The sequence below is a fragment of the Pseudorasbora parva genome, chromosome 9 (assembly GCF_024679245.1).
Source record: "Pseudorasbora parva isolate DD20220531a chromosome 9, ASM2467924v1, whole genome shotgun sequence".
Classification (NCBI taxonomy): domain Eukaryota; kingdom Metazoa; phylum Chordata; class Actinopteri; order Cypriniformes; family Gobionidae; genus Pseudorasbora; species Pseudorasbora parva.
This window is the reverse complement of record NC_090180.1, coordinates 15,157,608-15,184,024: the sequence shown is the minus strand read 5'-3', so window position 1 is coordinate 15,184,024 and position 26,417 is coordinate 15,157,608. Positions and strand designations below refer to the sequence as shown.

The 26,417-nt window shown below is 37.4% G+C and overlaps 1 protein-coding gene across 1 annotated transcript; it reads left to right on the top strand.

Annotated features, from left to right (window-relative positions):
- The first annotated feature begins 432 nt into the window (after positions 1-432).
- scinlb (scinderin like b) lies at positions 433-23,548 on the top strand. The gene is made up of 17 exons (XM_067454058.1): positions 433-618; positions 2,632-2,817; positions 7,104-7,258; positions 7,609-7,770; positions 10,040-10,189; positions 11,819-11,911; positions 14,659-14,791; positions 15,210-15,298; positions 15,828-16,043; positions 17,353-17,486; positions 17,594-17,684; positions 18,752-18,922; positions 18,998-19,172; positions 19,262-19,377; positions 19,455-19,532; positions 20,119-20,179; positions 22,040-23,548. The coding sequence occupies exons 2-17, from the start codon at positions 2,637-2,639 to the stop codon at positions 22,198-22,200; spliced, it is 2,166 nt and encodes a 721-aa protein (XP_067310159.1). The 5' UTR covers positions 433-618; positions 2,632-2,636; the 3' UTR covers positions 22,201-23,548.
- Positions 23,549-26,417: the final 2,869 nt, after the last annotated feature.

Genomic DNA, 26,417 nt, shown 5'->3' with positions numbered 1-26,417 from the left:
CACGTGCACTATTTTAACAATCTCTTTACTACATTTGTGGGCCTATAGTGGTGATTAAATGTTTATGGAGGGTTCATAAAGCTCTCAGATTTCATCAAAAATATAATGTGTGTTCCGAAGAGGAACGAAGGTCTTGGTTTAGATAAGGGTGAATAATTAATGACAGAATTGTAATTTTTGGGTGAACTAACCAATCCTTTTGAGCTTGTGGCAAAAAAACAACAACAACAAAAAAACACCGAGAGTTGTAAATGATAAATGTGTTGAAAAATACTATACCAAGAGACAGTTACACGTTTTGTCTGTAAATCTAACAAAACAAACGTTTTAAGAATCAATCACATTAAGGCAGATATGCCAAGTGAACCTCTCTAAGCTGACAAAACTTATAAACGCATTTTATTTTTATGTTTTTTGTTGTTCTAATGGCCAAACATGCTGTCTAGTGACAGACATCAGGTTTGTTGGAAGCTCGCCCGTGTTTTGAAACACGCCCCTGCCACACAGACACTCCTTCCAGTTAAAGCGCGGATTCGGAAAAAGAAATTCTACACTTTGTCTACCAACACATCGCCTTTTCTCGTGCACTGACAGCCTCCTGCGTCTGCCACAAATCTCGTAAGTTATTTTCATTATTCTGTTGTATCTCTCTCTACATAATGAAGACTAAACGAATGAGTGGTTTCCCCCCCATCAAGCAATGCAGTGGTGTTGAACTGTGAACTGTGTGTGGTACAGGCTATGGCTTATCTACTGTGCATATACACAAGAACTCGGAGTTTGCAAAATATGTTATCCAGATGTGAAAGCGGTTTAATGAACGTCACGATCACCCCTTTATGAGACAAAGTCTAGTTTTCTGTAGTGTTTAAAGTGCACTGTGATTCTTTTCTCCGCAGAAAAGTAACATGCTTTGAATAAAGTAGGCTATAACAGTACAGCAGAGAAAGAATAAAAAAAGAATAAAATCGTTGCAGGATTTGTAATTATGTAATAGGCCTATCTTAAATGCAAGTTCCGTTATATGCAGATTCGTGTAGTTGCATTTGGTAGTTTATTCTGATTATAGGAACAATGTCGGCTTTTCCGTCTTGATTTAGCTTATAAATAATATATTTATATAGCCTACATATAGCCTATAGGCTAATACATACATATAGGCTAGTTAGAGTAAAAATAAATAAATTTATAATATTACAAAATATTATAAATTATTCAATATTATAAATATTGAAATGTATAAAAAATACTGTTTAAATTTTTTTTATTATTATTAATCAAAGAAACCAGAAAAAATAATAATAATAATCTGTATCCACAAAAATATATTGAAAATAAAATAAAAAATCATCATATTAGAATGATCATGTGACACTGAAAACTGAAGTTATGATGCTGAAAATTCAGCTTTGCGTCACAGGAATAAATTAGGTTTTAAAGTATTTTAAAATAGAAAACGTCAATGTTAAACTGTAATAATATTTCCCAATTGTTATGCTTTTTCTGTATTTTTGATCCATTCAAAATATAATGCAGCCTTGTTGAGCATAAGAGCCTTCTTTCAAAAATCTAAAAAATGTTCTATTTGATAAGTAAAACAGATAGGACTAATAATGTAATGAGAAGTTCCTCAGAAAGCCATTTACATCCGCTGCAGGAAATATATAAACGCATACATTTGCATGTTGTGGTTTTTGTGCTTAAACACCATGTCCAGCATGTATATTTCAAATGGAGATCAGCAAAAGAAAACCCATAAGCATTAGCTGTAGATGGGCTGCATTAGCATGGATGCATTATATTTCATATACTAGCACGAAAACCACTTATGTAACAATGTATTACTTGACTGAAGAATTCATAATGTCCTTTATTGATTACCATTTTATATAAACCATTATATAAAAAGCAGATAACACTTTATTTTAAAAGTGTCCTTGTTACATATGTTACATGTACTCAACATAGTAATAACAGTATAGTATTGCATGCAACCCCCAACCAAAACCTAATCCTACCCGTATAAGTACATGTAGCTATTTAATATAACTCAGTACCTAAATATATAATTTAACTGTAACAATGACACCTTAAAATAAAATGTAACCAAAAGGCAGAACTGCTTTAGATTAGTTTCTGAGGCACGCTAATATTGACTCTTTAGTTAGTTCCGTTCAGGTAGTGCCTAAGTCAAGTTTATCACCTTGATCATGTGTTTCTCTTTCTTATCAGCTGTTTAAGGTAGTAAACACTAGGATGACTAACGTCCTCTTTTCAAAGGCTCAGTCTTATCTGTCCTGTCACAGACACAGGTGTGATGTATGGTGCATCGCATTTGCATCTGAATGTTTGCATGTGAGTAAATGCTGCAGCAGATAGTCGCCATATTTCGCCAGATTGCATGTTTTATAGGTTTCCGTGATTCCTGAATCAGCGACGTCAGAAGATGTGGACATCATATAGCCCTCAGGCACTAACCAGAGCTTTCTCAGAGGAACAGATACTTCTTATTTCTCTAAAGCCTATTTTTGTTCTCCTTTGTTTGCACCACTAGATATTTCTCATTTTCCCAGTATGACGTAAACGTTCTTAATAGACATCCAAACCTTTTATCTTCTGTTTCCCCTCCAGTCACTATGGTGGCCCATAAGGAGTTTAATACTGCAGGAAAGGCTCCTGGTCTGCAGATATGGCGCATTGAGAACATGGACCTGAAGCCGGTGCCTAAGAATCTCTATGGCAACTTCTATACGGGTGACGCCTACCTCCTGCTGTACACCACCACAGCACCCTCCTACTATATACACATGTGGATAGGTAAGTGATACACCTAGTGTTTGAGTTAGAAGCATCACTATTGCCTGTAACAGCATATTCTCAGAGCCAAATGCTGCTGATGCATTTTACCAAATGATGTACTTTGATTTTAATATATCTTTTTACACACGGCGAACCACGGATTCAAATAGGTCACCTGAATTTGTCACATTGACCAATAGAAGATTGCTTATTTTGAAAGTGACTTCTGTGTAATCTTCATGCATTGCTAAATGGAACTTTTTGCCTGTTAATTTGACATTTGTCTTTATTAATGAGTCAGTGAATCATTCATTCAGCCGATTCAACAACACTGATTCATACAGGAATGAAACAAGTGACTCCCGGCGTCCCAATTCGCATACTATCCATACTAAATAGTATTCGATATAAGAATTAGTATGTCGAAAGAGATATGTTGAAGATATGTTGAAAAGAGTATTCCAAAGATACCCTGACGGTTTACTTTTTCCGGTCAGAATTCGAAGTTCAGATCGACGCACACTAACGGCTGATATTGCCCACGACCCATTGCGAGTTTGGCGTGATTTCGATAAGATCTACAAACGCGGATAAAAAAGTGTTAAAAAACTACAAACATGATGGATGTGCGAGTCCGACGGTTAAGTAGAGAGATTTAGATAAAGGGGTTTGAGTGATCATTTATCAGTATTTAGCCTGACAAAAAGATATTTATTCTGTGTTTTCCATATTATATTTCACCTGCAGCAGCAATGTGAACTTTTGTAATTACACATTTGGCCATTAACTTTTTAAAGAATCATTATATTTAAACTGCAAACAGGAGTTTAAGTTTGCCCACAAATGGCAGATCGAAGTCCGGCTACATTTCTCTCCAATAGGGTAGGAAATTAAACTGAATGTGGAGGATTTGAACTGTGACAATGATTGACAGGGCAGTTTGAACTGCTGAGATGCACATAACTAAGCATGAGTCCATTATAGATGATGAAGGAAGTAGTATGTCCTGCCAGATCCTCAAGCAATGCCAAATGTGTCATTCTCAAAATCAGTAAACAAAAATAAACACCTTTTATACAAACCCATTAGCTGGCCTATTAGCCCATTAGCCAACCTATTAGCCAGCTGTACATTTGCCTAAATCTACGTTATTCAGAGAAGCCTTGCAGATAAAGCTATGACGCAGTTTTTCTTACTCTTTCACTGTATATATGAAATATATTTAAGATCAAATTAAATTGTATTATTTATTAACTAATTATTTATAATATAATATAATATAATATTATATTATATTATATTATATTATATTATATTATATTATATTATATTATATTATATTATATTATATTATATTAATTATATAATATAATATAATTAGGGCTGGGTAAGTTAACGCGTACTGCATTAACGCATTAATTAAATAACACCGACAATTATTTTACCGCGCACTAACGTAATTATTTATTATTATATTCAAAGCCCATTGCTCACTGCCTGAATACACATAATTATAGTCGTGTTAAGATGAAATAATTTCTTAACGTGAAAGAAAGTGCTTTTTGCCTGTATGGTTTCACATTGTTCCTATGTCGCTATGTGTCCGGCTAGTTTAAAAGTGCTGTATGTAAGAATGACAGCTAGCGGTTGAAATAGGTACTGCAGTACACAATATAGTTTGCCCCGCCCTCCTCCTCAGACTCGACGCGCACGCAGGTTGCCAGTTTGAGAACACGCAACAGGAACGAGCGCAACTTTATCCCCATTTTAATGTCATTCCATTCATTGAGATTTTAGATTGATTCTGAGGCTTTTTAGGTTGGATAGAATCTGTGATCTCTGACCCAGTTTGTTTGCTGGCTTCCATGGCAGCAATGCGCTGTAATTTCCAACAACTGGCAACCCGTGGTGTCGAAATACTATTGAGTAAATTGGCATTATGATGTGTGATATCTGTGCAAGCAGGTGTGCGGAAGTATTGAATGTACATAGGTTGACAGGCAAGTAGGACATGGCACTGAATGCAATGATTGGACGAACATTTTATGGTCCTACACCTTCCACAGATATATATATATATAATATATATATATATATATATATATATATATATATATATATACACACATATAAATACGTTTAGAACACTTAACTTAGTGATTGCTATCAGGATGTGAAGAGACTTTCAAACAGCATAACAAAAACAATTTCTGGAACAAATCACCTACCTTGCCTTTAAATGTGGGTAAGTGCTTTCTGGTAACCATTGTAGATATTTCAAATCACCAAAACAAACACACACCCTATACCCCCAAAAGGGTCTCGGCCCTTTTTTGATAGCTCTGCCCTCAAATACATGATCCAGGCAATGTCTATGGCAGAATCTGTGTGTTACTAATCCAGGTCGAATATTCAATGAAGAAGTCACCCCTTCCATCACAAAAACACAAACCGTTCTCAACACAACTGGAGAGTACACAAGCACGACAATCTAACTAATGAACATATTACAATTATGACCAGATTAGAGAGTTATCGCGATCACAAAAACACAAACCGTTCTATTGACAACTCAACAGGACACGAGCGCAACAGTAATGACATATTACAATTATGACTGGGTAAGGGTTATATAGATCATGAAAAGAGGAAACAAACATATATTAGGAGTAAAGTATCTTACTGGTCAGACACATTTTGTGAGCTGACGCATGAAACAGACAGTGAGGAGATTTAGATGCTCCGTACGGTGTGGAAATTAATGGGTCTTTATCATCGCTGAAGTGAGTGACAATACGATCGCAAATGGACAAACATGCAAACATGACTCACAAGCATATTCAAGCAATAGCCAGCATATATTAGTTCTCGGCTAATGTCCGTCGTGTGTCGTGTGTTTTGAATAATGACGTGCACTGAGCGCTCTCTTCTCACCAGCATTAGTAGACACGCCCCTTACCTGCTGATTGGCTACAAGTTTGTTATTGGACTTGGCCCAAGTCCATTTAGTAAAACGGCTTACCCCACCTTTAAGTATAATAAAGCTAATAACTTCTTTTGTTTGTTCTTAGAAACTGAAAACCCGTAGGCATTATGCTGACTCATGATCTTTTCCCAGTAGTTCATTGAGTGTGAATGCATTCTGAAAGTGCACGTATTTTCTATGTTTTACTTAAGACAATCCCTCCTACCCCTGAGGAGAAATTTGTTAGTCCAAGAACAGTCGGCATATCTTAGAAGGGTAGTCACTATGAGGTTATTTAGTCACCTCCATGAATTACAACATGCCTTCAATTGTTTGTGTGACAGTGCATCAAATGTTGGCTCTCAGCCCACTTAGGTTCACGTGGTTCCCTGCTCAATTCCAGAGACTCAGTGAGAAACTGTTTTCGTCCCACCCAGTGGTTTAAACTCAAAAGGAGTGTTTTTAAAAAGCACATTCGTTGTGCTTGAAGGCATGCTCCAAACCATAGTTGTTCTCAGACCTTTGACTGGATCTGTAGTGTGAGAAGAAAAGGTTTATTTGAGGACACAGAGTGGAAAAACTCATAATGTGCACCATGTGGCCACTTTGGGGTTTTCATTTGGTTGCTGCCTGGCAAGTGAGCTCAGTTGTGTTCCTGTAATTTGTAGGACAGTTTTTCACTGACACGAATCTAATAAGGCCTAGAAACGAGTTTTCACTGTCTTTTGTATTATTATTTTTTTGTAAAAGTTTATTTTTCAGTCAGAAATATAATATTTTTTTGGGCAGGTGTACCATATTTTTAACATCTGGACTAACATTGATTTGTCGAAAAGGGGCCAAATTATTTGATATTTTAAGACACACCAGGTATGTTATTGTTAACTAAAACTATTAAACTATGAGTGTGACAACTAAAAAAAACTAGAACTAACAAAAATGACAATAGCACAAAACAAAATGACTAAAACTACCATTAAAAAGAACATAAAAAAACCTAAATCAAAATATAATATTATATAAATAATACAAAAATAACACATGATAACTCTATGATTTACTGTTTTATGCTTATTAGAATAACATATTAATCAAAATAAGGATTGCTTTTTAAGAATTTCATTCTTTTATTGAGGCTTTTTCCTTATGACTCAGCACAGTTATGTCACCCTATAATATTTTGGATTATATGCCCCAAGAAAATATCAAAATGAATTGTAATATAGAATTTGTATTGACATCACTGGATAACATTTTTATGTATTTTTGGCTATATTAATAAGCACCAACAAACAAACCATTCCATTAATTCTCCTGTGACGATTTCCGTCTCTTTCAGGGAACGAGTGTTCTCAAGATGAAAGTGGAGCTGCGGCTATCTTCTCCACACAGCTGGATGACTTTCTCGGAGGTGGTCCCGTTCAGTTCCGCGAGGTCCAAAACAACGAGTCGCTTGCCTTCCTGGGCTACTTTAAGTCTGGCATCAAGTATAAGGTAAACTCAGCTTTGTATTAATGAAAATGGCCCTGCTCGGAAGCAGAGTTCATCATTAACTTGCAGTGAGAATGCAAAAGTAGACTCCCTGCTGGCTTTGCTTTGTAGAAGCCACCAGGGTTGAGTCAATTATGGCTCTAAAACATCCATTACTGTTTAGTCATGCCACATTCTTTCCATTATATTCACCATTTTGTTTAGCTCAGTAAGTTTGCGTGGCTCTTTGAGAAGCACTCTGCTGAGTGGTTTGCATTTAGCTCTATGCTTGTGTTTTAGCTGTCTATTTTGGCAACTATCCCAGTATGATTTTACGTAATGGAATGAGTGAACTGTCTTTCTTGACTCCTCAGCAAGGGGGGGTTGCGTCCGGCTTCCATCACGTGTCGACCAATGATGTGGATGTTAAGCGTCTGCTGCACATCAAGGGCAGGAGGGCCATCAGAGCCACCGAGGTGGAGATGTCCTGGAGCAGCTTTAACAAAGGAGACTGCTTTATTGTAGACCTGGGGAAGGTATGGATATCTGAACCTGACGACTCATTTTATTATTTCTGTACTTTCCTATAACAATTAGAGCTGCCGAAAGAAAAAGTTTAAATGGAATTAATGACATTAATAAAAAATAAAATAGTTAATAAAAAAATGATTGCAATACACTCAAAGACATATTATTGTGACAGATTAGAAAACTGTTAAATAGGTCTGCAATGTAATGTAATAGTAATAGGTCTGTAAAGTCTGCAAAGATCAAAGTGCACAACAAATAAAGTTATTGTCTCCTAAAAGCAAGAATCGATTCTGAACTGGTGAAATGGGTGGGGGTGTCCCCGACTAAGGATTTACACATTCGAATCAGAATTTTCGAATCTCTTTATGGTCGACCGATATTCGAATCATATATGTGTGTGTAAACCATAGACTGTAAAAAATAAACGGTATAAACGGGTTGGGAAGGGCAGGACACTAGTCAGTAGGAGGCTAAGACTATTTTTATTTTATTTTACACACGGCACACAGCCACCACTTTTAATAAAGTGATCAAAACTAGGCTACACTACACATTCGTAAATTAACCGTATCTCTCATAACATTAAAAAGCCGAGATCGAAACACAGAACATCACACACATATATAAAAGAACATTTTGATAAGTAAACCTAAAAAAATACCTGCCTAGAGAGGAAAAGAACACTGAGTGCGTTTATATGCACGTTCTTAAGCCGATTGTGCCTAAAGGGGGTCGCACACCGGACTGAAGCTCAGCGCCGTGTCGCAGGGATCTCACACCAGGCAGACGTGAACATTATATACGCGCAAGCTCAATTTTGAATCGACTTCTGACAGAAGAGCTGCACGATGAGTGTGTCTTGTAGCACAGGGTGAAATCAGTATGTACATTCACGATTTGAGGGAAACATACATTTAATCGCCGTGGACAGGCGCCGAATGCCACCGTCGGTATATGTGTTCGAATTTTAAAGGCGTGCCACGTCTGGTGCGAAGCTCAGTGCCCTTAAAGGGGCGATCACTCAGTGCCGCGACACGTCTTTATAACACTAATATTGAGCACCCCCATATTGCCAAAATGGTATGATCCTTGTTTCACAACACCCGCGAACATTCGACCATGAGATCAGTGGTCGAATCCGGTCCTGCATATCGATGCATCGAATCTTCGACTATTAGGGGTCACCCCTAGAAATGAGTCGTCAGTAATTCCAGTCTTACTTCCTGTTACATACCTACATAAAAACACAGATTTACTAGTTCTGGGCAATCGATTAATCGCGATTATTCACACTTAAAATAAAAGTTTGTCTTGTTTACATAATATGTGTGCTATGTATAATTATTATGAACATATAAATACACACACTGCTTGTATATACGTATTTAAGAAAACTGTTATATTTATATATAAAATGTTTATAAATAAGATCAATTATATAAATATGTATATAGTATGTACATGCAAATATTTCCAAAATATATACATGCATGTGTGTGTATTTATATATTACATAATAATTTATACACAGTCCCACACATATATTATGTTAACACAAAACTTTTAGTTTGGATGCGATTAATCGATTGCCCTGCACTAAAATTTACATAATGCCAGTCTATGTGCTGTAAGCGGTAGACTAATCACAACAAGACTGAGCCGTCTGACCAATCAAAACACAGAGTAGGCTCATGGAAAGGAGGGAGACTGTATCATTCTGTATCGACCTGTTTCAGACAGTGTTTTTATACCTTGGATACATGTGAATGTATTCTAGGAGACACAAATAATATTGTTATTGTTTAATTGATTGTTGAAAAACATAATTTAGCTTCTTTTCTATTTTTACTATACCAAAATATTTAATTATTGTTTTTATGTACGCTAATGTTCAGAAGTTTGGGGTTTGTACAGTTTTTTATTATTTACTGTTCAAAAAACATGTATTATTATTATTATTATTATTATTATTATTATTATTATTATCAATGTTGAAAAGTGTAATATTTTTGTGGAAACGGTATACATTTTTTTCCAGAATTCTTGATGAATAGAAATTTAAAAAGACCAATATTTATTTGAAATAATACTAATATTTTGTAGCATTATTATTCACAGTCGCCCTTGATCAACTTAATACATTCTTGCTGAATAATAGTATTAATTAATTAATTCCTATCTTTTAAAATAAAAACTTACTGACTATAAACATTTGAATCGTAGTGTTTATTTTAGTTAGTTCGATTTTAAGACACTTCTCTCATTTTTCGATAGGAAATTTATCAGTGGTGTGGCAGTGACTGCAATCGTTTTGAGCGTCTGAAGGCCTCCCAGTTGGCCATCGATATCCGGGACAATGAGAGGAACGGCAGGGCCAAGCTGATCATGGTGGAGGATGGGGCTGAACCAGATGCTCTGACTGAAGTGAGTTAAAGATTCAAGCTCAACTTTTCTAATCCACTTCAGAATCCCTCTCATTTTATTTGTTTGTGTTTGCTGGTTAAATTCAAAATGTTCAAAGCTGACACTAACAAAAATTGCCAAAAATTAGTAGCTTAAAAAAAAAAAAAGTAATGCAGTGTTATATTTCCATGGTTGCTTACAGGGGGGGTGAAACACTCAGTTTCAGTCAATCTCATGTCAATCTTGAGTACCTATAGAGTAGTATTGGATCCTTCATATCTCCGAAAAGTCTTTAGTTTTATTATATTTATAAAAGAAATATGGGCTGTACCGAGTCTTTCCGGAAAAAAACGAGCGCCTGGAGGCGTATCGTGTGGGCGGAGCTAAAGAATGACAAGCACGCAAAGCGGTGACGTCCTCAAGCGTGGAGAAACTCATGGCTATCTCAGATAATGATCCAGAATCATTCGGAGGCTGAAATAAATTGAACAGGAGAAACGGCAACAGCAGGACGTCCGTCTCTGTGGTATGTACTGTATTTAGTGTCCTGTCAACATTTGTGTGTCTTTACTCGCAGTTTATGATGACATGATTCGGTTTATGGACTATTGTATGTGATTAAACCTTAGCAGTAGCAAGCAAAACGGTTTTGCACGTCAGACTAGTGTAACGTTATACAGAACAACAATAGAGCCGTTAGAGCATTTGAATAACGAAGTACGCGATCGTGACGTTTACTGATGTTTACTCACGCAACGAGCCAACAGCATAGAAATTTAAAGCAGTTTTACTCACCGGCTGCTTCCAAAGCAGGACCGAACCTTTATCGCTGGGACCGCTCCGTCAAAAACACACTTCTTTGATTTGGTGAAGTCCTGTGACAGCAGTGAACGGTGGAGATCCACTTTTGCGTCGCGACTGAAGCGATGTTGTGAAGCTTCCCGTCATTTCTGCGTTCAAATCGGGTCAAATGCAGCGCTGCCTTCCCGGAATGCTGTGCTGAAGCGTTGAAGTCGCCCATAGGAATAAAGTGGGGCGCGGCGCCTGGATCGACTGGATCTGCACCTGAGTGTTTATGGCCGTGCATTTCCTCTCTCGCTCTAGTCACGCGCGCGCACCCTACCGGGAGAAGAGCCCGTACGGCCCATACAAGGACCTTCCGATCTATTAACGTCAAGTCGTCCCATACTCGAAAAAAACTCTCCGAAACTTGTGAGAAACCGGAAGGAGTATTTTTAACACAGAAATACTCCATCAAACGTCCAACATTAGTTTTTGAAACTTTGTCTATGTTTAGGATGGGAATCCAAGTCTTTAACAGTGTAAAAAGCTCAGTATGCATGAAACAGCATTTCACCCCCCCTTTAATGACCACATATTTCGGTATGGTCACCATCGGGGCCTGATGTAAAACTTGGCACAATAGCTTGTTTGTTTGTCTTCTGGCTCTGGCTTGTGTATTTTTGCTAATGAGAATGCATCCATCATGTGTTTAATGAAAGAGGAAGAGTTTTACATGCCAAATATTCAGTCTGCTGTCAGGTCATTCAGCACAGGGTTGAATGGTAGGACCACTTGGCATCAGATGAGTGTTAGAAATAAAGCCCCACTGTGTCCATATGGGCCTTAATCCTGTATTTCCTCCCGTAGGCTCTTGGGCCCATAAAGGCCGCCATCAACCCAGCAACTCCAGACGATGAGGCAGTGGAAACCGGCAACAAGAAGAAGGCAGCGTTGTACATGGTAATAAATGCTGCATACTCAATTGCTGTCCATCGTGTCCGATGACGACTTCCTTTGACAAGGAATGCTGCATACTATCCATCCTATATACTACCAAAATTAGAATTAGTGTCTCAAATGGAAGAATGTTGAATTGACTATTTCAATGATACCCGGGTGGTTTACTGTTTCCGTTAGTGCCCTCAACCCATTGTGTGTTGGATGAGAACTGGATTAGAACTACAAACACAATTAAAAAGTGTTAAAAACTACAAACGGGCATGGCGGATATATCTGAGAATGATGGTTAAGTAGAGAGGTTTCGATAAAGGAGTTTATTAATGATCAGTATAAGGAAAAATATGGAATCAATGTTATCCACTTCTGGAACAACACTGTAGACTTTTATAAAGATATGTTTGGTCATTAAAGGGTTATTCCACCCAAAAATGATCCATAATTTACTCACCCTCAAGCCATTTATATGACATTCTTCTTTCAGACAAACACAATTGGAGTTGCATTAAAAATGTCCTGTGTCTTCCAAGGATTTTAATGGGAATTAATGGCTGTTTCTGTTTTGAAGTCCATAAAAGTCTATCCTACATAAACGTAATGCACACGGCTCCGGGGGATGGGGGATGGGGTAATAAAGGCCTTCTGAAGCGAAATCTCTAACTTCCGCTAAATGTCGTACGGTGTTTACTAGACACTGACGTTCCAGTGTGTGACGTAGGGAGCAGACGTAGTGTATGTTCCAGTGACGAACGCGGAACCACATAGGATAGAGCGAAACAAAACTTAGTTCTCGCGAGAACCATCATATTAGACATAGCGTCCTATGTCATATGCTGGAATGTCATAGTCTCGTAAATGAGCATACGACAGTTATTAATACAATTAAAGGAAGTGTATGTAAGCTTGTGGCCAAAACTGGTACTGCAATCACTTTCAAATCACTAGAGCGGTGTATCCCCTCTCCCCCTCCCCCTTGACCCGAGGTTTCCAGATAGGCTGCAGGAGTGTTTTGTAGCTGCAGCTGTGGTAACTAGAGCAGATCTGGCAACCCGAAATCCGAAACACTATTGACTTTGTGATTGGTAGATAGGTGGAGGGTGGTGCTTCAGGCCAAAACACAACATGTCAACATCAACATCAGTTGAGGGCTACAAAAACAACTTTTAAATGACAACATCCTGGCCGGACTACTGTTAGTGATATAAGTATTTGAAATTAACATGATTTCTTAATGTCTAGTCATCAGGGCAATTTTATGATTAATTGAAATGCATTTCTTGCTTACAGTTCCTTTAATTATTAATATAATGCAATAATAAAAAAAATAATTTGGCATAAGTAAGAGATTACGTTTTATATATGGATATTTTTCATACACAAGCGCATCAATTGGCTTCAGAAGGCCTTTATTAACCCCCCGGAGCCGTGTGTGGATTACTTTTATGATAGATAGACCCACTTTCGTAGACTTCAAAACAGGAACAGCCATTCACTGCCATTATAAAGCTTGGAACAGCCAGGACATTTTGTTACATAACTCTGATAGTATTAGTCTGAAAGAAGAATGTCATATACACCCAGGATGGCTTGAGCGTGAGTAAATCATGGGCTGATTTTGATTTTTGGGTGAACTATCCCTTTAACTTTTAAATGCATCGTTATTTAAACACACGAAGAGAATTATCCACATGAAAGACCCACAGCAGGCAGATCAATGTGCTGCTACATTTCACTCCAGTACAGTAGGAAATCAAATGAAACAAAACATTGAATATGTTAAATGTGACTAGATGATCGACCGAGCAGTTTAAACGGTGACAGGATGCTTTTAACCAAGAGACAAAGCTTGCCTAATCTTCTGCCACACACTCAAAAGTATGTACTTTTTCATCACAAAAAGAGTACATACTTTTAGAGCGTAGTACAAGCAGGTGATTGGTTCTTATTCAGTTCTTAAAGGTCCCATTCTTTGCGTGTTTTCGAAGCTCTGATTATGTTTACAGTGTGCAATATAACATGAGTTCATGTTTCGCGTGTAAAAAACACAGTATTTTTCACACAATTGACTTATCTGTACAGCGCTGTTTCCTCTGTCCTAAAAACGGCCTGAGGATTTCCTTGTTCTATGAAGTCCCTCCTTCAGAAACACGTAACGAGTTCTGATTGGGCCAGCGCTTCCCGTGTTGTGATTGGACAGCAGCTTAGCGCACTTTGCCCAGAAAGGTCCCGCCTCTTACCATAACGGGGAGATGCAAGCGCTGAATGCGCGCTCTTCTCCACGTGGGAGATCAACAAGACCACGCCCCCTTTTTGCGTGTTCTTGTGGGCGGAGGGTTAGTCAACAAACGGTTCTAGTGACGTCATTACATCCCTGCACTTCCTGCTGTAGTCCAAACCGGCCGTTCACTGTAGGCTTTGAAAGGGAACTTCTGTTAAATAAAATATCTCGCTTGGCATTGAACTTTGAGCTTTATAATTTTACAGGTATTATTTATGCTCTAACAGCAACATTACACACTTACTAAAGTTTGAAAGATGGAATCGCGAAGAACGGGACCTTTAATTATTTATGTGTTTTACATTTACACAGCTGACAGCTGTAAAGCCTAAAATGCTGCCAACATCATTCACACAAGGACAAAATGTGTTTCTCATTATCTATATTTTCTAACCGTTCAACACCTTTATTTACATATCTCTTTTCAATTCATGTATGGTTGTTGTCCTTTGGTTTACTATTGTTATTGTAGATCTCAGATGCCTCTGGCTCCATGAAAACGTCTATCGTGGCCCCGACCAGCCCATTCAAGCAGGAGATGATGTCCCCTGAAGAGTGCTACATCCTGGACAATGGAGTTGATAAGAATGTGTTTGTATGGAAAGGTGTGTCTCTCAATGTGTGTGAGTTGTTAACTCATGTCAACTAATAAACATTCCTAATCGTATCGTGCATCATTCATTGGTGCAATTTGTTCCAAAGAAAACAAATTCAAATTAAAAAGTTCAAATTCAAAATGAAATAGCTTGTACCGGCCCGAACCAACTTTCCTTTTCATCTGATGTCATTAGACCGTGCAAGATTTAATTAATGTCATCCAACAGTAGGAATCAGTTTAGGCATTTAATATGTCTTTTATCTTAAATCTTATTATACAAATGTCACACTGATACCATCTCGGCGTGTTTTTTGTTTCCTGCCACGCTGGCATGCAAAGACTCTTTGTTTAAATGTGCCACATATTTTTCATAAAGATGAAAGAGCTTCATTCAGCGCATGCCTCTGTCTACCCTTTCCCGGCAGGACCGAATGCAAACACATCTGAACGCAAAGCGGCTATGAAATCAGCAGAGCAGTTCATTAAAGAGAAGAACTACTCTAGTAAAACACAGGTACATACACAATGAGCTTTTTAAACACACACACTGGTAACACTTTACAGTAAGCTCTCATCTGTTAAAATGAATGCTTTAACTAGCATTAAAGAATTTTTTCAACAGCATTTATTAACTTTTGATAATGGTAGTTAATCAAACTGTTCACATTCATGTTAGTTCCCAGTGTGAACTGACATGAACGTGAACAGTTTGGTTAATTAACATTATCAAAAGTTAATAAATGCTGTTGAAAAAATTCTCACGGTTAATAGTTAACTAGTTAAATAGTTAACTAATGTTAACAAATGAGAACTTATTGTTAAGTGTTGCCAACACACTTCTGGTTTGTGAAAATCAGCATTTTGAAACAATCTATATGATCATACAATAATACATGTCTGAATACGTGCAGGTTTATATGTCTGCTAATTTTATATAACATCTTAAATCAAATATGATTGAAGATATGTTTACTACATTTGGGATGTATAAAGTGCCAATGTCTGGATTGCTGATGCTGTACGTTCAATGCTTTCTGCTGTAGATCCAAGTGCTGCCTGCAGGGGGCGAGACCACCCTGTTCAAGCAGTTCTTTTCTAACTGGAAGGACAAGGACCAAACCACTGGCCCTACCAAGGCCTACACCATAGGCAAAATAGCCAATGTGAAGCAGATTCCTTTTGATGCCTCCAGCCTCCATAGCAACAAGGCCATGGCAGCCCAGCACAATATGGTTGATGATGGTTCTGGAAAAGTCCAGGTACATTTTTTTCAAACGTTTGGGTTCAAGATTTTTTTTTTCTTAATTTTTATTCAGCAGCTCTTTTATTCAGATGCATTACAGCACTAATAAATGACAGTAAATATATTTAAAAATTCACAAAAGATTTCCATTTCAATTAAATGCTGTTCTTTTGAAATTTCCATTGATCAAAGAAAAAAAAAGTATCCATAGAGTTATTAGAAGGATTTCTGAAGGATCATGTGACTGTGTAATGATGCTGAAAATTCAGCTTTGATATCACAGGAATAAATACAACTTTAAAATATATTCAAATAGGAAACACATAATTTCACAATGTTACTGTTTTTACTGTATTTTATAATTAAATAAATGCAGTCTTGTTGAGCCTAAGAGACTTAAAGGGATAGTTCACCCAAAAATGAAAGTTCTGTCATCATTTACTCACCCTTAAGTTGTTCCAAGCTTGTATGAGGTTCTTTCTTCTGCTGAACACAAAAGAAAATATTTTTTGAAGAATTTTTGTAATCAAACATTCTTTAAAACATTCTTTAAAATATCTTCTTCTGTGTTCAACAGAATAAAGAAATTCATACATGTTTGAAACAACTTGAGGTTGAGTAAATGATGACAGACATTTCATTTTTGGGTGAACTTTCCATTTAAAAGGCATAATAGAAACAAAATCTTACAGACCACAAACTTTTGGACGTAATCTAAATAAAGTGCATAAACATGTTTTAACAAATTCTAGCAAAATAAAAAAATTATCATAATAATAAAGTAGCCAACAACAGATCTTTGCAAGCTGTTAAAGTAGAATATTAGAGAAACAAATCAACTTTCTGCCACATAGGCCGATTTACAATAAGACTTTACATTAGGGTTTCATTAGTTAACAACTTTAGTTAATATGAACTGCCCTTCTACAGCATTTATTCATCTTTGTTAATGTGAATTTCAACATTTACTAATACATTGTTACAATCAAAAGTTGTATTTGTTAACATTAGTTACTGCACTGTGAACTAACATTAAAAAACTGTATTTTTATTAACTAACGTTAACAAAGATGAACAAATACAGTAACACTTTGCCTTCTCCACATCACTCACATCCGTGAGGATCCAAATATCATTCCTATAATGCAATTTAAACCATGTTCAATATTGAAGTTCCTTGCTAGTCACAGAAATCAATTTTTATACTTGAAATTGACACATTAAAGAGGTTTAATGTTTCTGCTTATACATATAAAGGGGAGATCAAGTTCCAGGCAATGTTCTTGGATGAGTCTGTGATTAACACTCATGTTTGTCTGAATCAGATCTGGCGTGTGGATGGAGGGGAACGTGTCCCGGTGGAGCCTTCTACCTATGGTCAGTTCTTTGGGGGAGACTGTTACCTCATCCTCTACAGTTACAAACAGGGAAGCAGAGAGCAGCATATCATCTACACCTGGTCAGTCCATAACATGTTTATAGTGTGTTATGGCATATTATCTGTGCAGCTTCTGACATATGAACAGAGTGTCATCATTTCCATGTGTGTGTGATGTTGTGCGGCAGGCAGGGGCTGAAGTGTACTCAGGATGAGCTGGCAGCTTCTGCTTTCCTTACTGTCCAGCTGGACGACTCCATGGGAGGAGCTCCAGTTCAGGTGAGAATAATCAGTTTGGGAAAGAAAACAGCAGAGGGAAGATTTCCAGTACATAAAGCCCAAACAGTTCTTATCATCACTGATATAGTGGTGTTTTTGGCTAACATGTTTGTTCTGCTTAGTCTATGTTGCAGTTCACATAAGAGAACCATACAATCAGATTCATGCATACTTTAGAATCTCCACTGCCATTTAAAAAATCTTATCCTCACCAAGGATTTATTTGCATTTGTTTGGTCAAAAATACAATAAAAACTGCTATATTGCAAAATATAATTACAGTTTAAAATAACTGTTTTCTATTTTAATATTTTAAAATGTAATTTATTCCTGTGATGGCAAAGCATCATTACTCCAGTCTTCAGTGTCACAAGATCCTTCAGAAATTATTCTAATATGCTGATTTGAAACATTTCTGATTATTATCAATGCTGAAAACAGTTGTGTACCATACTTTTTCTGGATTGTTTGACGAATAGAAAGTTCAAAAGGACAGCATTTATCTTTGCTGTCACTTTTGATAAATTTAATGCATCCTTGCTGAATAAAAGTATTATTATTATATATTTTTTTTAAATAAACAAATCATTAAAAAACAAACATCTCATACTATTCAAAGGTAGTGTATAATGTTACAAAAGCTTTCTATTTCAGATAAATGCTGTTCTTTTAAACTTTCTATCCATCAAGCATCCTGAAATAAAATTGGCCACAAAATTTTCAACATTGATAATAAGAATAATGTTCTTTGAGCAGAAAATATGCATATTTGAATCCATATCAGAATGATTTCTGAAGGATCGTGTGACACTGAAGACTGAAGGGTAAAGATGCTAGAAAATTCAGCTTTACCATCATTGGAATAAATACATTTCTCACTTGTATTCCTGTTAAAAATCAAAAAAGGCGCTGCTATACGATATATAGAATCCAAAAAGAAATTCACCAATAAATATAATACTCTGAACCTACATAGTTGGTCTGTTGTCAGTTTTACCAGTTGTAGTCTCATGTACCATCATTAAAAACGCTAAAATGATTTTTTTCCATCTGACTACACTACTCAGGTGCGAGTGACACAGGGTCAGGAACCCCCCCACCTGATGAGTCTGTTCAAAGGCAAACCAATGATCATTCATATGGGAGGCACGTCCCGCAAGGACGGCCAGACCAAGCCAGGCAGCACGCGCCTCTTCCACATCCGACAGAGCTCTTCTAGAGCCACACGCGCTGTAGAGGTCAGTCACAGTCTGGACGCTGTCACACATATAGTAGGATTTCTCATTAATCACTACATTTATCTCCCATTATAGGTCGAACCATCTGCATCCAAATTAAACACCAATGACGTGTTTGTGCTGAAGACGCCAGATTGTGTGTTTGTGTGGAAAGGAGCAGGTGCCAGCGAGGAAGAAATAGTCGCTGCTAAGTATGTCGTGAGTGTGCTGGGAAAAAATTCCACTGATGTGGCCGAGGGTAAAGAACCAGGTGAGAGTCTGCCATGTTTTTTTTTTTTTTGAGTGAGGTGAATTATGTGATCCTGTCTTAACTCCTTTCTTATGTGACACTCACTTCAGCTGGATTCTGGTCTGCTTTGGGCGGGAAGAAGGACTACCAGACATCTCCAACTTTAAGAGATACGGTCAAACCACCACGTCTGTTCGGCTGCTCCAATAAGACGGGCCGGCTGGTGGTAAGTAAGATTCACAGAACCTCACAGGGAGGCTGGAGGAAAGCTAAGGTTTGTAAGTGTTTTGTGCTTTCTCTCAGGTTGAGGAAGTTCCTGGAGACTTTACTCAGTCAGACTTGGCTACCGATGATGTCATGTTGCTTGACACCTGGGATCAGGTGAGTTAACGTCTATATAGGGGATTTTCAAGTGTGATTTCAAGACATTTAAGAATTTTTTGCTAGTTGTGTCCACTTCTAAAATATTTTAAGTAGACATTGTTGAGAAATTACCATAATTGTGAGATAAAAATAATAATAAAAAAGCCTTATTCCGTTTTCACAAACTTATAGTGGAAAAGTAATATAAATATATTAACATACATTTCATATAATTAATTTTACCCTAGTTTGTGTCCATTTAAAAGTTTGAAAATAAGTCACTGTTCTCTAAAAAAATGCTGGGTTGTTTCAACCCATGTTTGGATCAAATATGGACAAATCCAACCCGTTTGGTTTAAAATTGAATCAACAAATTTAATCCAACGGTTGGGTTTGTCCATATTTGACACTAATATGGATTAAAACAACAACATCTAGAGTTGAAGTACCAGAAATATTTTAGTCTATATGGTGGCCTTCAAATGTTGTCTTGGATAATGAGGGGCCTTGGAGTCAAAGGGTTGAGAAGCACTAGTTAAGACCGGAACTGCTTGTGCATATGTAGTTAATGCCTGTAATGTTAAAGAACTGCTGCTCTTTCTAGATATTTCTTTGGATTGGTAAAGAAGCCAATGAGGTCGAAAAAACGGAGTCACCAAAAATAGGTGAGTGAAGTTTACCATCTTATTTTTTTTATGATAAACATTTTAGGTTTCCTGTTTTTGACTGAGCAGAATCACTTACATTATCCTCCATCATAAAACATAGGCCTAGATGCTGATTGTTCCGCTAAAATGTGTGTTCTATTAAAGTGCCCCTGTTATGCTATTTTAAAGTCTCAATAACAGGTGTACATGCTTCAAATGCCAAAAAATACTTTTATTTTACACATAGGCACTCGTCAAATGAATCGGTCTCTCTAAATCCCTCCTTTCTGTCAGCCTACTCTGCTCTGATTGGCCAGATGGTCTAGTTGTGATTATCTTCTTGTCAGAATCTAAACGCCCATTACATAACTGAACTTCAGCTCCATCTGGAAGAACTAGCCATTCAACCCGATCCTCCATTGCAAGGACGACTTGAGCAGGATCACTATCAGTGATACACTACTTATTTTGAGGTACATTATGAAAGGCTGCAACTGTAATTCCTCACCATCAGCATTAATAAGTGTACATCCATCAACAAACTGATGTGTATATTTCTAATTTATTGCAGTGCACATGCAGTAACTGTATCAATAACGGTGCATATGTTAGCTGAGCACTAATGTGAATGACTGATGCAAATGTTTGTAAAATAAATCTTGCTCCATCCTTTATCTTTACTCAAAGTAGTAAGACCGACAGACAATCTGCATCAATAGACACAATTTTGGGTAATAGTGGCCCACAACTGCTTAGCAGAAGTATTTGAGTAATAAACTTACACAAAATAAAGCACAAAACGACATATTTTTCAAAAATGATTCATACTTACAGGTTGTGATTCTGAGGAACAAGCTTGTCCAAATAAACTGGTACTGACCCATCTTTCAAGAGCAAGCGTTTTGCGAATCCCTCATTGAACTCTGAGATTAGAGAAGCAGTCATCAGTAAAATTATGTTTGTGGGCGGGTCAAGTTTTTTGCGGGCGGACAATGTACAACATAGGCGGGCATTATGTGAATGTATTTTCTGGTGATGTAGAACCGTCACGCAGTAGGATCCGAAAAAGAAACGACACGTATAGGCGATTCTTTCTTTTGGGAGACAATATCTTCATCTATCGTGCATTTTTGACTTTACAAGTTTGCAGAACGTTTACATTCACAAACAGCTATATTATACAATGCATGAAAAAGAATATTTGAAAAACCATAATATGGGCACTTTAATAGCGTGCTGTAGGAATGAATCCTAAACCCTGAAATCGAGTGAGCATTTTTGAGCTTCTGTTTCCATTGTCCTGAAGTCAACAGGGTTTTTTTTTAAATAGGATTTTCTTTAAATACCTGAAATAAGGTCTGTGGTGAACACTAACTCAGAATATTTTATTCTACTACATAAAATACAGCTATAAATCACCACTCATATTTTTAAAAAGTTTTTGCTTGTCTTGAAAAAGGCAGGTCTAACAAGTGGCTAAATTGGACTTTAGAGGTTTCAGGGACATCTATTGGCTAGTTCCCTTTCATAGCCTCATTGTTTTTATAATCGGCTCTTGAAAACTATTCTAACTTTTAAATAAAGATTAGAGTTTAATGGTGATGTTAAAGTAATGCAATGTTGTATAGCTGGTTTATAGCCTACCTTTTTTTTTTTTTTTTTTTTTTTACATCTGGGTGTTGTATTTAGGCTTCAAATTTTGGTATAGATGTTACAGTGGTAATCTTTTGTTGATCTCAGAGCTTATATTCTGCAATAATCAAAAAAGCCAATGGTAAAATCCTATACTAAACAAGGTTGATGCTTATTTTTGGGTTGGCTTAAAAAAGCACTCTAATGTTTTATTAAATACGTTTTTGATATGTTCTCTGTCTATAGCTAAGGATTATGTGGCCTCTGATCCTTCTGGACGTCGTGGGCTGCCCATCACAACCATAAAGCAGGGGGCCGAGCCCCCAACGTTCACAGGCTGGTTCCAGGCTTGGGACCCTAAAATGTGGGACACTGACCCTCTGGAGAGAATCCGGTCTTCCTTTTAAAACCAGAACCATTCCCTGTTCTTTTCTTTATACAAGCACTTCCTGTCCCATGAATTGCAACTTTCCCAGGTTTTACACAATTGAAATGCCCATCTCCCTTAAAGGTGCACTATATATCTTTTTTTGGTTTTCATTATGCCAGTATGGCAGTGGCCTTGGATTGTAACTAGAGTCTTGTTTCAACCGAAATTACCCGGAAAAATTTGTCCTGGGAACTTTTTCCCCCAAGAACTGTTGCTGTCTGCGTTTCCATCGAGGTCTAAAGCACCGTGAAGATTAGACCGGTGACGCAAAACTGCATGCGACTTTCCAGTTCCCTCTGGATTTTGTCCTCTGCATATAAACTTAATAAAGCCTCAGTCATATTTTTAAATTCATTGTTGATTCAAATAGCAAACACACTTACTGCACGCACCGCAAAAGACGTTTAGGTTGAAATAAAAGCAATCAAAATGCTGCGTGAACTCAACCAATCAGCATGTTCCGCACCCAAGTCCCACCATGGATGTTCCTGAACTTTGAAAAAGTACTACCTCGTGAGTAGGGACGTTTTGAGGGGGACATTTTCACCCAGAACTTAATTTAGACGCTGGTTCTTGTGGTCGATACCATTGTAGAAATGCTCTGATCATAGTCATGCATTATTCATTTATTCAGTGAGCAAAACAGTCCAGTAATAGGTGAGTTACTGAGATAAAGTGCTCAAATAAAATATTTGGCTGGTTATATGTTCTCAACACATCTGGCCTCATGAGGCAACCCAATCCATGTAATATTAACTTATTTCCTACCACTGATCATTTTAACCATAACCAAAAGTTGGTTTAAATTGTACCTAGTGCACGTTTAAGAATGACAGATTTCAGTTACAGATTCATAGTTTTATTGAACCTAGTCTAGTAAAATAGATTTAATGGATGTTTAGCTGTGTTAATCCAGAACTAGCTGTCATAATAGAAGAAACCCCGCCAAAACGAGTTGCACTCACAATAGTGGATTAGTTACCCTATTTTAACCTTGTTATTTTGCTGAAAGTCTTTTGACTATTTATTTCAGGTTGGCGTTGCCATTATGACCTCTAATGTATCAACATATTATAAAATGTGTGGCAAAGTTCTTTGACTATTTTTTTTACACACAAGCCATTGCTGTATTTTCAGCTTGTTCTTTCTTTTTATGTGAAACTTTAATACATTTTGAGAAGATGAATTTAATGTACTGTACATTTACTGACTGTATATGACATGAACAATGTCACACAATCATATACATATCACACAAATTCAAAATTTTCAAAACCATAATAAACATTGATGAGACAAAGCATTATGACCACCTAAAAAGCTGTTGGTCTTCCGTGTGCTGCCAAAAGAGTGCCAGCCCACCGAAGCATGGACTTTGCAAGACCCCTGAAGGTGTCCTGTTGTATCTGACACCAAGACATTAGCAGCAGATCCTTCAAGTCCTATAGGTTGTGAGGTGGAGCTGCTATGGATTGAAATTGTTGGTCCAGCACATCCCAAAAACGAAGGTGGTGAAATTTGGAAGCTAGGGCAATACTGTGAACTCAATGTTCCTTAAAAATATTTCTTAACATGCATAGAGGAAGGGTGCTTTATCCTATACTGAAAGAGCCCACTGAAGGGTTGTACCTGGTCTGGAAAGATGTTAAAGGGTTAGTTCTCCCAAAATTGAAATTTCATGTCATTAATGACTCATCCCAATGTCGTTCCACACCCCTAAGACCTCTGTTCATCCTCGGAGCACAGTTTAAGATATTTAGATTTAGTCAGAGGGCTTTCTGTCCTTTAAATGTAAGTGTATGCCCACTTGCTGTCAACGTCCAGAAGGTAACATCATCAAAGTAATCCATATGTGACATCAGTTGGTTAGTTTGACTCTTTTGAAGCGTCGACAATACATTTTGGTCCAAAAATAACAAAAAATACAAATTTATTTTGCATTGTCTTCTCTTCAGTGTTCCTCAAATAAAGAATCAAACGTTCATGAATCATGATTTGGATCGCGTGTCAAACTGGCAAACTGCTGAAATCACGTGACATTGGCGATATCACGAATCAATCTGCTGATTCACGACCGTTTGATTCTTTATTTGAGGTTTGAAAACAAACGCGGAAGAGAAGACGATGCTGAATAAAGTCGTTTTTTTTTTTTTTTTTGGACCAAACTATACAGTCAACGCTTCAAAAGAGTCTAACTAACCAAACCAACTGATGTCACTTATGGACTACTTTGATGATGTTACCTTCTGTAAGTTGACAGCAAGTGGGCATACACTTTCATTCAAGGGACAGAAAGCCCTTGGACTAGATCTAAAATATTTTAAACTGTGTTCCGAGGATGAACAGAGGTCTTACGGGTGTGGAACGACATTGGGGTGAGTCATTAATGAAAAAAAAATGTTTTGGGTGAACTAACCCTTTAAGGTAAGTGACACCTGTCAAATGTACGTCCACATGAATGGCCGGACCCAGGGTATCCCAGCAGAACATTGCCCAGAGCGTCACAGTTCCTCCACCGGCTTGTCGTCGTCCCACAGTGCACCCTGGTACCATCATTTCCCCTGGTAAATGTTGCATATATACACAGCCATCCACGTGATGTAAAAGAAAATTAGATTTATCGGACCAGGCAACCTTCTTCCACTGCTCTAAGGTCCAATTCTGATGCTTTCGATGGCGGATGGGGTCATCATAGGTACTCTGATTGGTCTGTGGCTACACGGCTTCATATGCAGCAGAGTTTCGACACATTCTTCCCATAACTATCATTAAAATGTTGTGTGACTTGTGCCACAGTAGACGTTCGGTTAGCTCAGACCAGACAGGATAGCCTTTGTTGCCCTTGTGCATCGATGAGCCTTGGGTGCCCAACACCCTGTCACAGGTTCATGGTTTGTGCCTCTTCAGACGCTGTTGGGAAATTCAAAACACTGCTGACAAGGATCAAACTATGTCTTGCTGTTTCTGATACCGTAATCTGACCCAGTCACCTTGCCATAACAATTTGACTTTTGCCATAGTTGCTCAGATCTCTATTCCTGCCATTTCTCCTGCAAACGACAAGATTTATCGCAATAACTGATTGTTTGCTTACAACCTAATCCACCTAGACCTTAATATATGACCTAATCAGGAACAGTTATATTCTATGTTAATAATATTTCACAATATTACTGTTTTTAATGTATTTTTGACCAAATAAACGTAGTCTAAGATGAACATAAGTAGCTTCTTTGTAAAATATTTTGAAATCTTAACATTCATTTCAATTTGGATCACACTGACAGACAGCGTGTCTGTTATACTCCTCCTCAGTTAGAATTTAAACAGGATCACTAGGATTAAGTCATATGAGTCATAGGCGTTGGTCAAGTCTAACACAACTAGACTATTCAATGGCGCTGTTCACTTTTGCCAAGAAGCTGGTCATTAGGCTACCTGTTTTCTCTAGACAAATATTGTCCCTAGAATGCAGTGTTTGCCACAAAAAAAAACAAGCTTGTCTGAAATCGCAATCATGATGCAGGTTTTGAACCCATTTTTACAGCCGCTGAGTTGTCCTGAGAATCATAGCTGAGTATGTGTATGATGACTTTCCTGAACTGAATCCATCCTGTGACATTCTCTTAAGATCTACAGCTTTCTCTTTATCCACATGTTAAGGGAAAAGCAAAGATTTGTCTCTAGTGATATTGTGGAAAACTGTGATCAATCATCCTTCAAGAACTGAGAATGTTTTACAGAGGTCGTCATCTGATTTCAAATGTTTTACCTTTAAGTTCTCGCATGCTGACAGCTGAGGAGACCCTGTGAAAAACAGAAAGAGCAACACAAGTGAAATATAATGTTGTAAAATATGTTTGTATACTTACTCCTCAGAGTTGAACATTTCTAACCGTAACACCAACACAAGGCTAAAATGAAGCAGGTCTGTCCTATTGTCAGATTCTGCATGGCAGCTGGGGAGGCTCTCGGTTGCCTCCAACACAATCTGAACAATTCATGCAGGATAATTTTAGACACATAGACTGTCAGTTAATGTTTTTCCTGTAGTGTCATTTTCTGTTGCAGTTTTCAAGACAATAATCTTGATTAATCTTCATAATAATAATAAGAATAACAATAAGAATACATTTTAAAGGTGAACTATGTAGTATTTTTGCAGTAAAATATCCAAAAACCACTAGGCCAGTG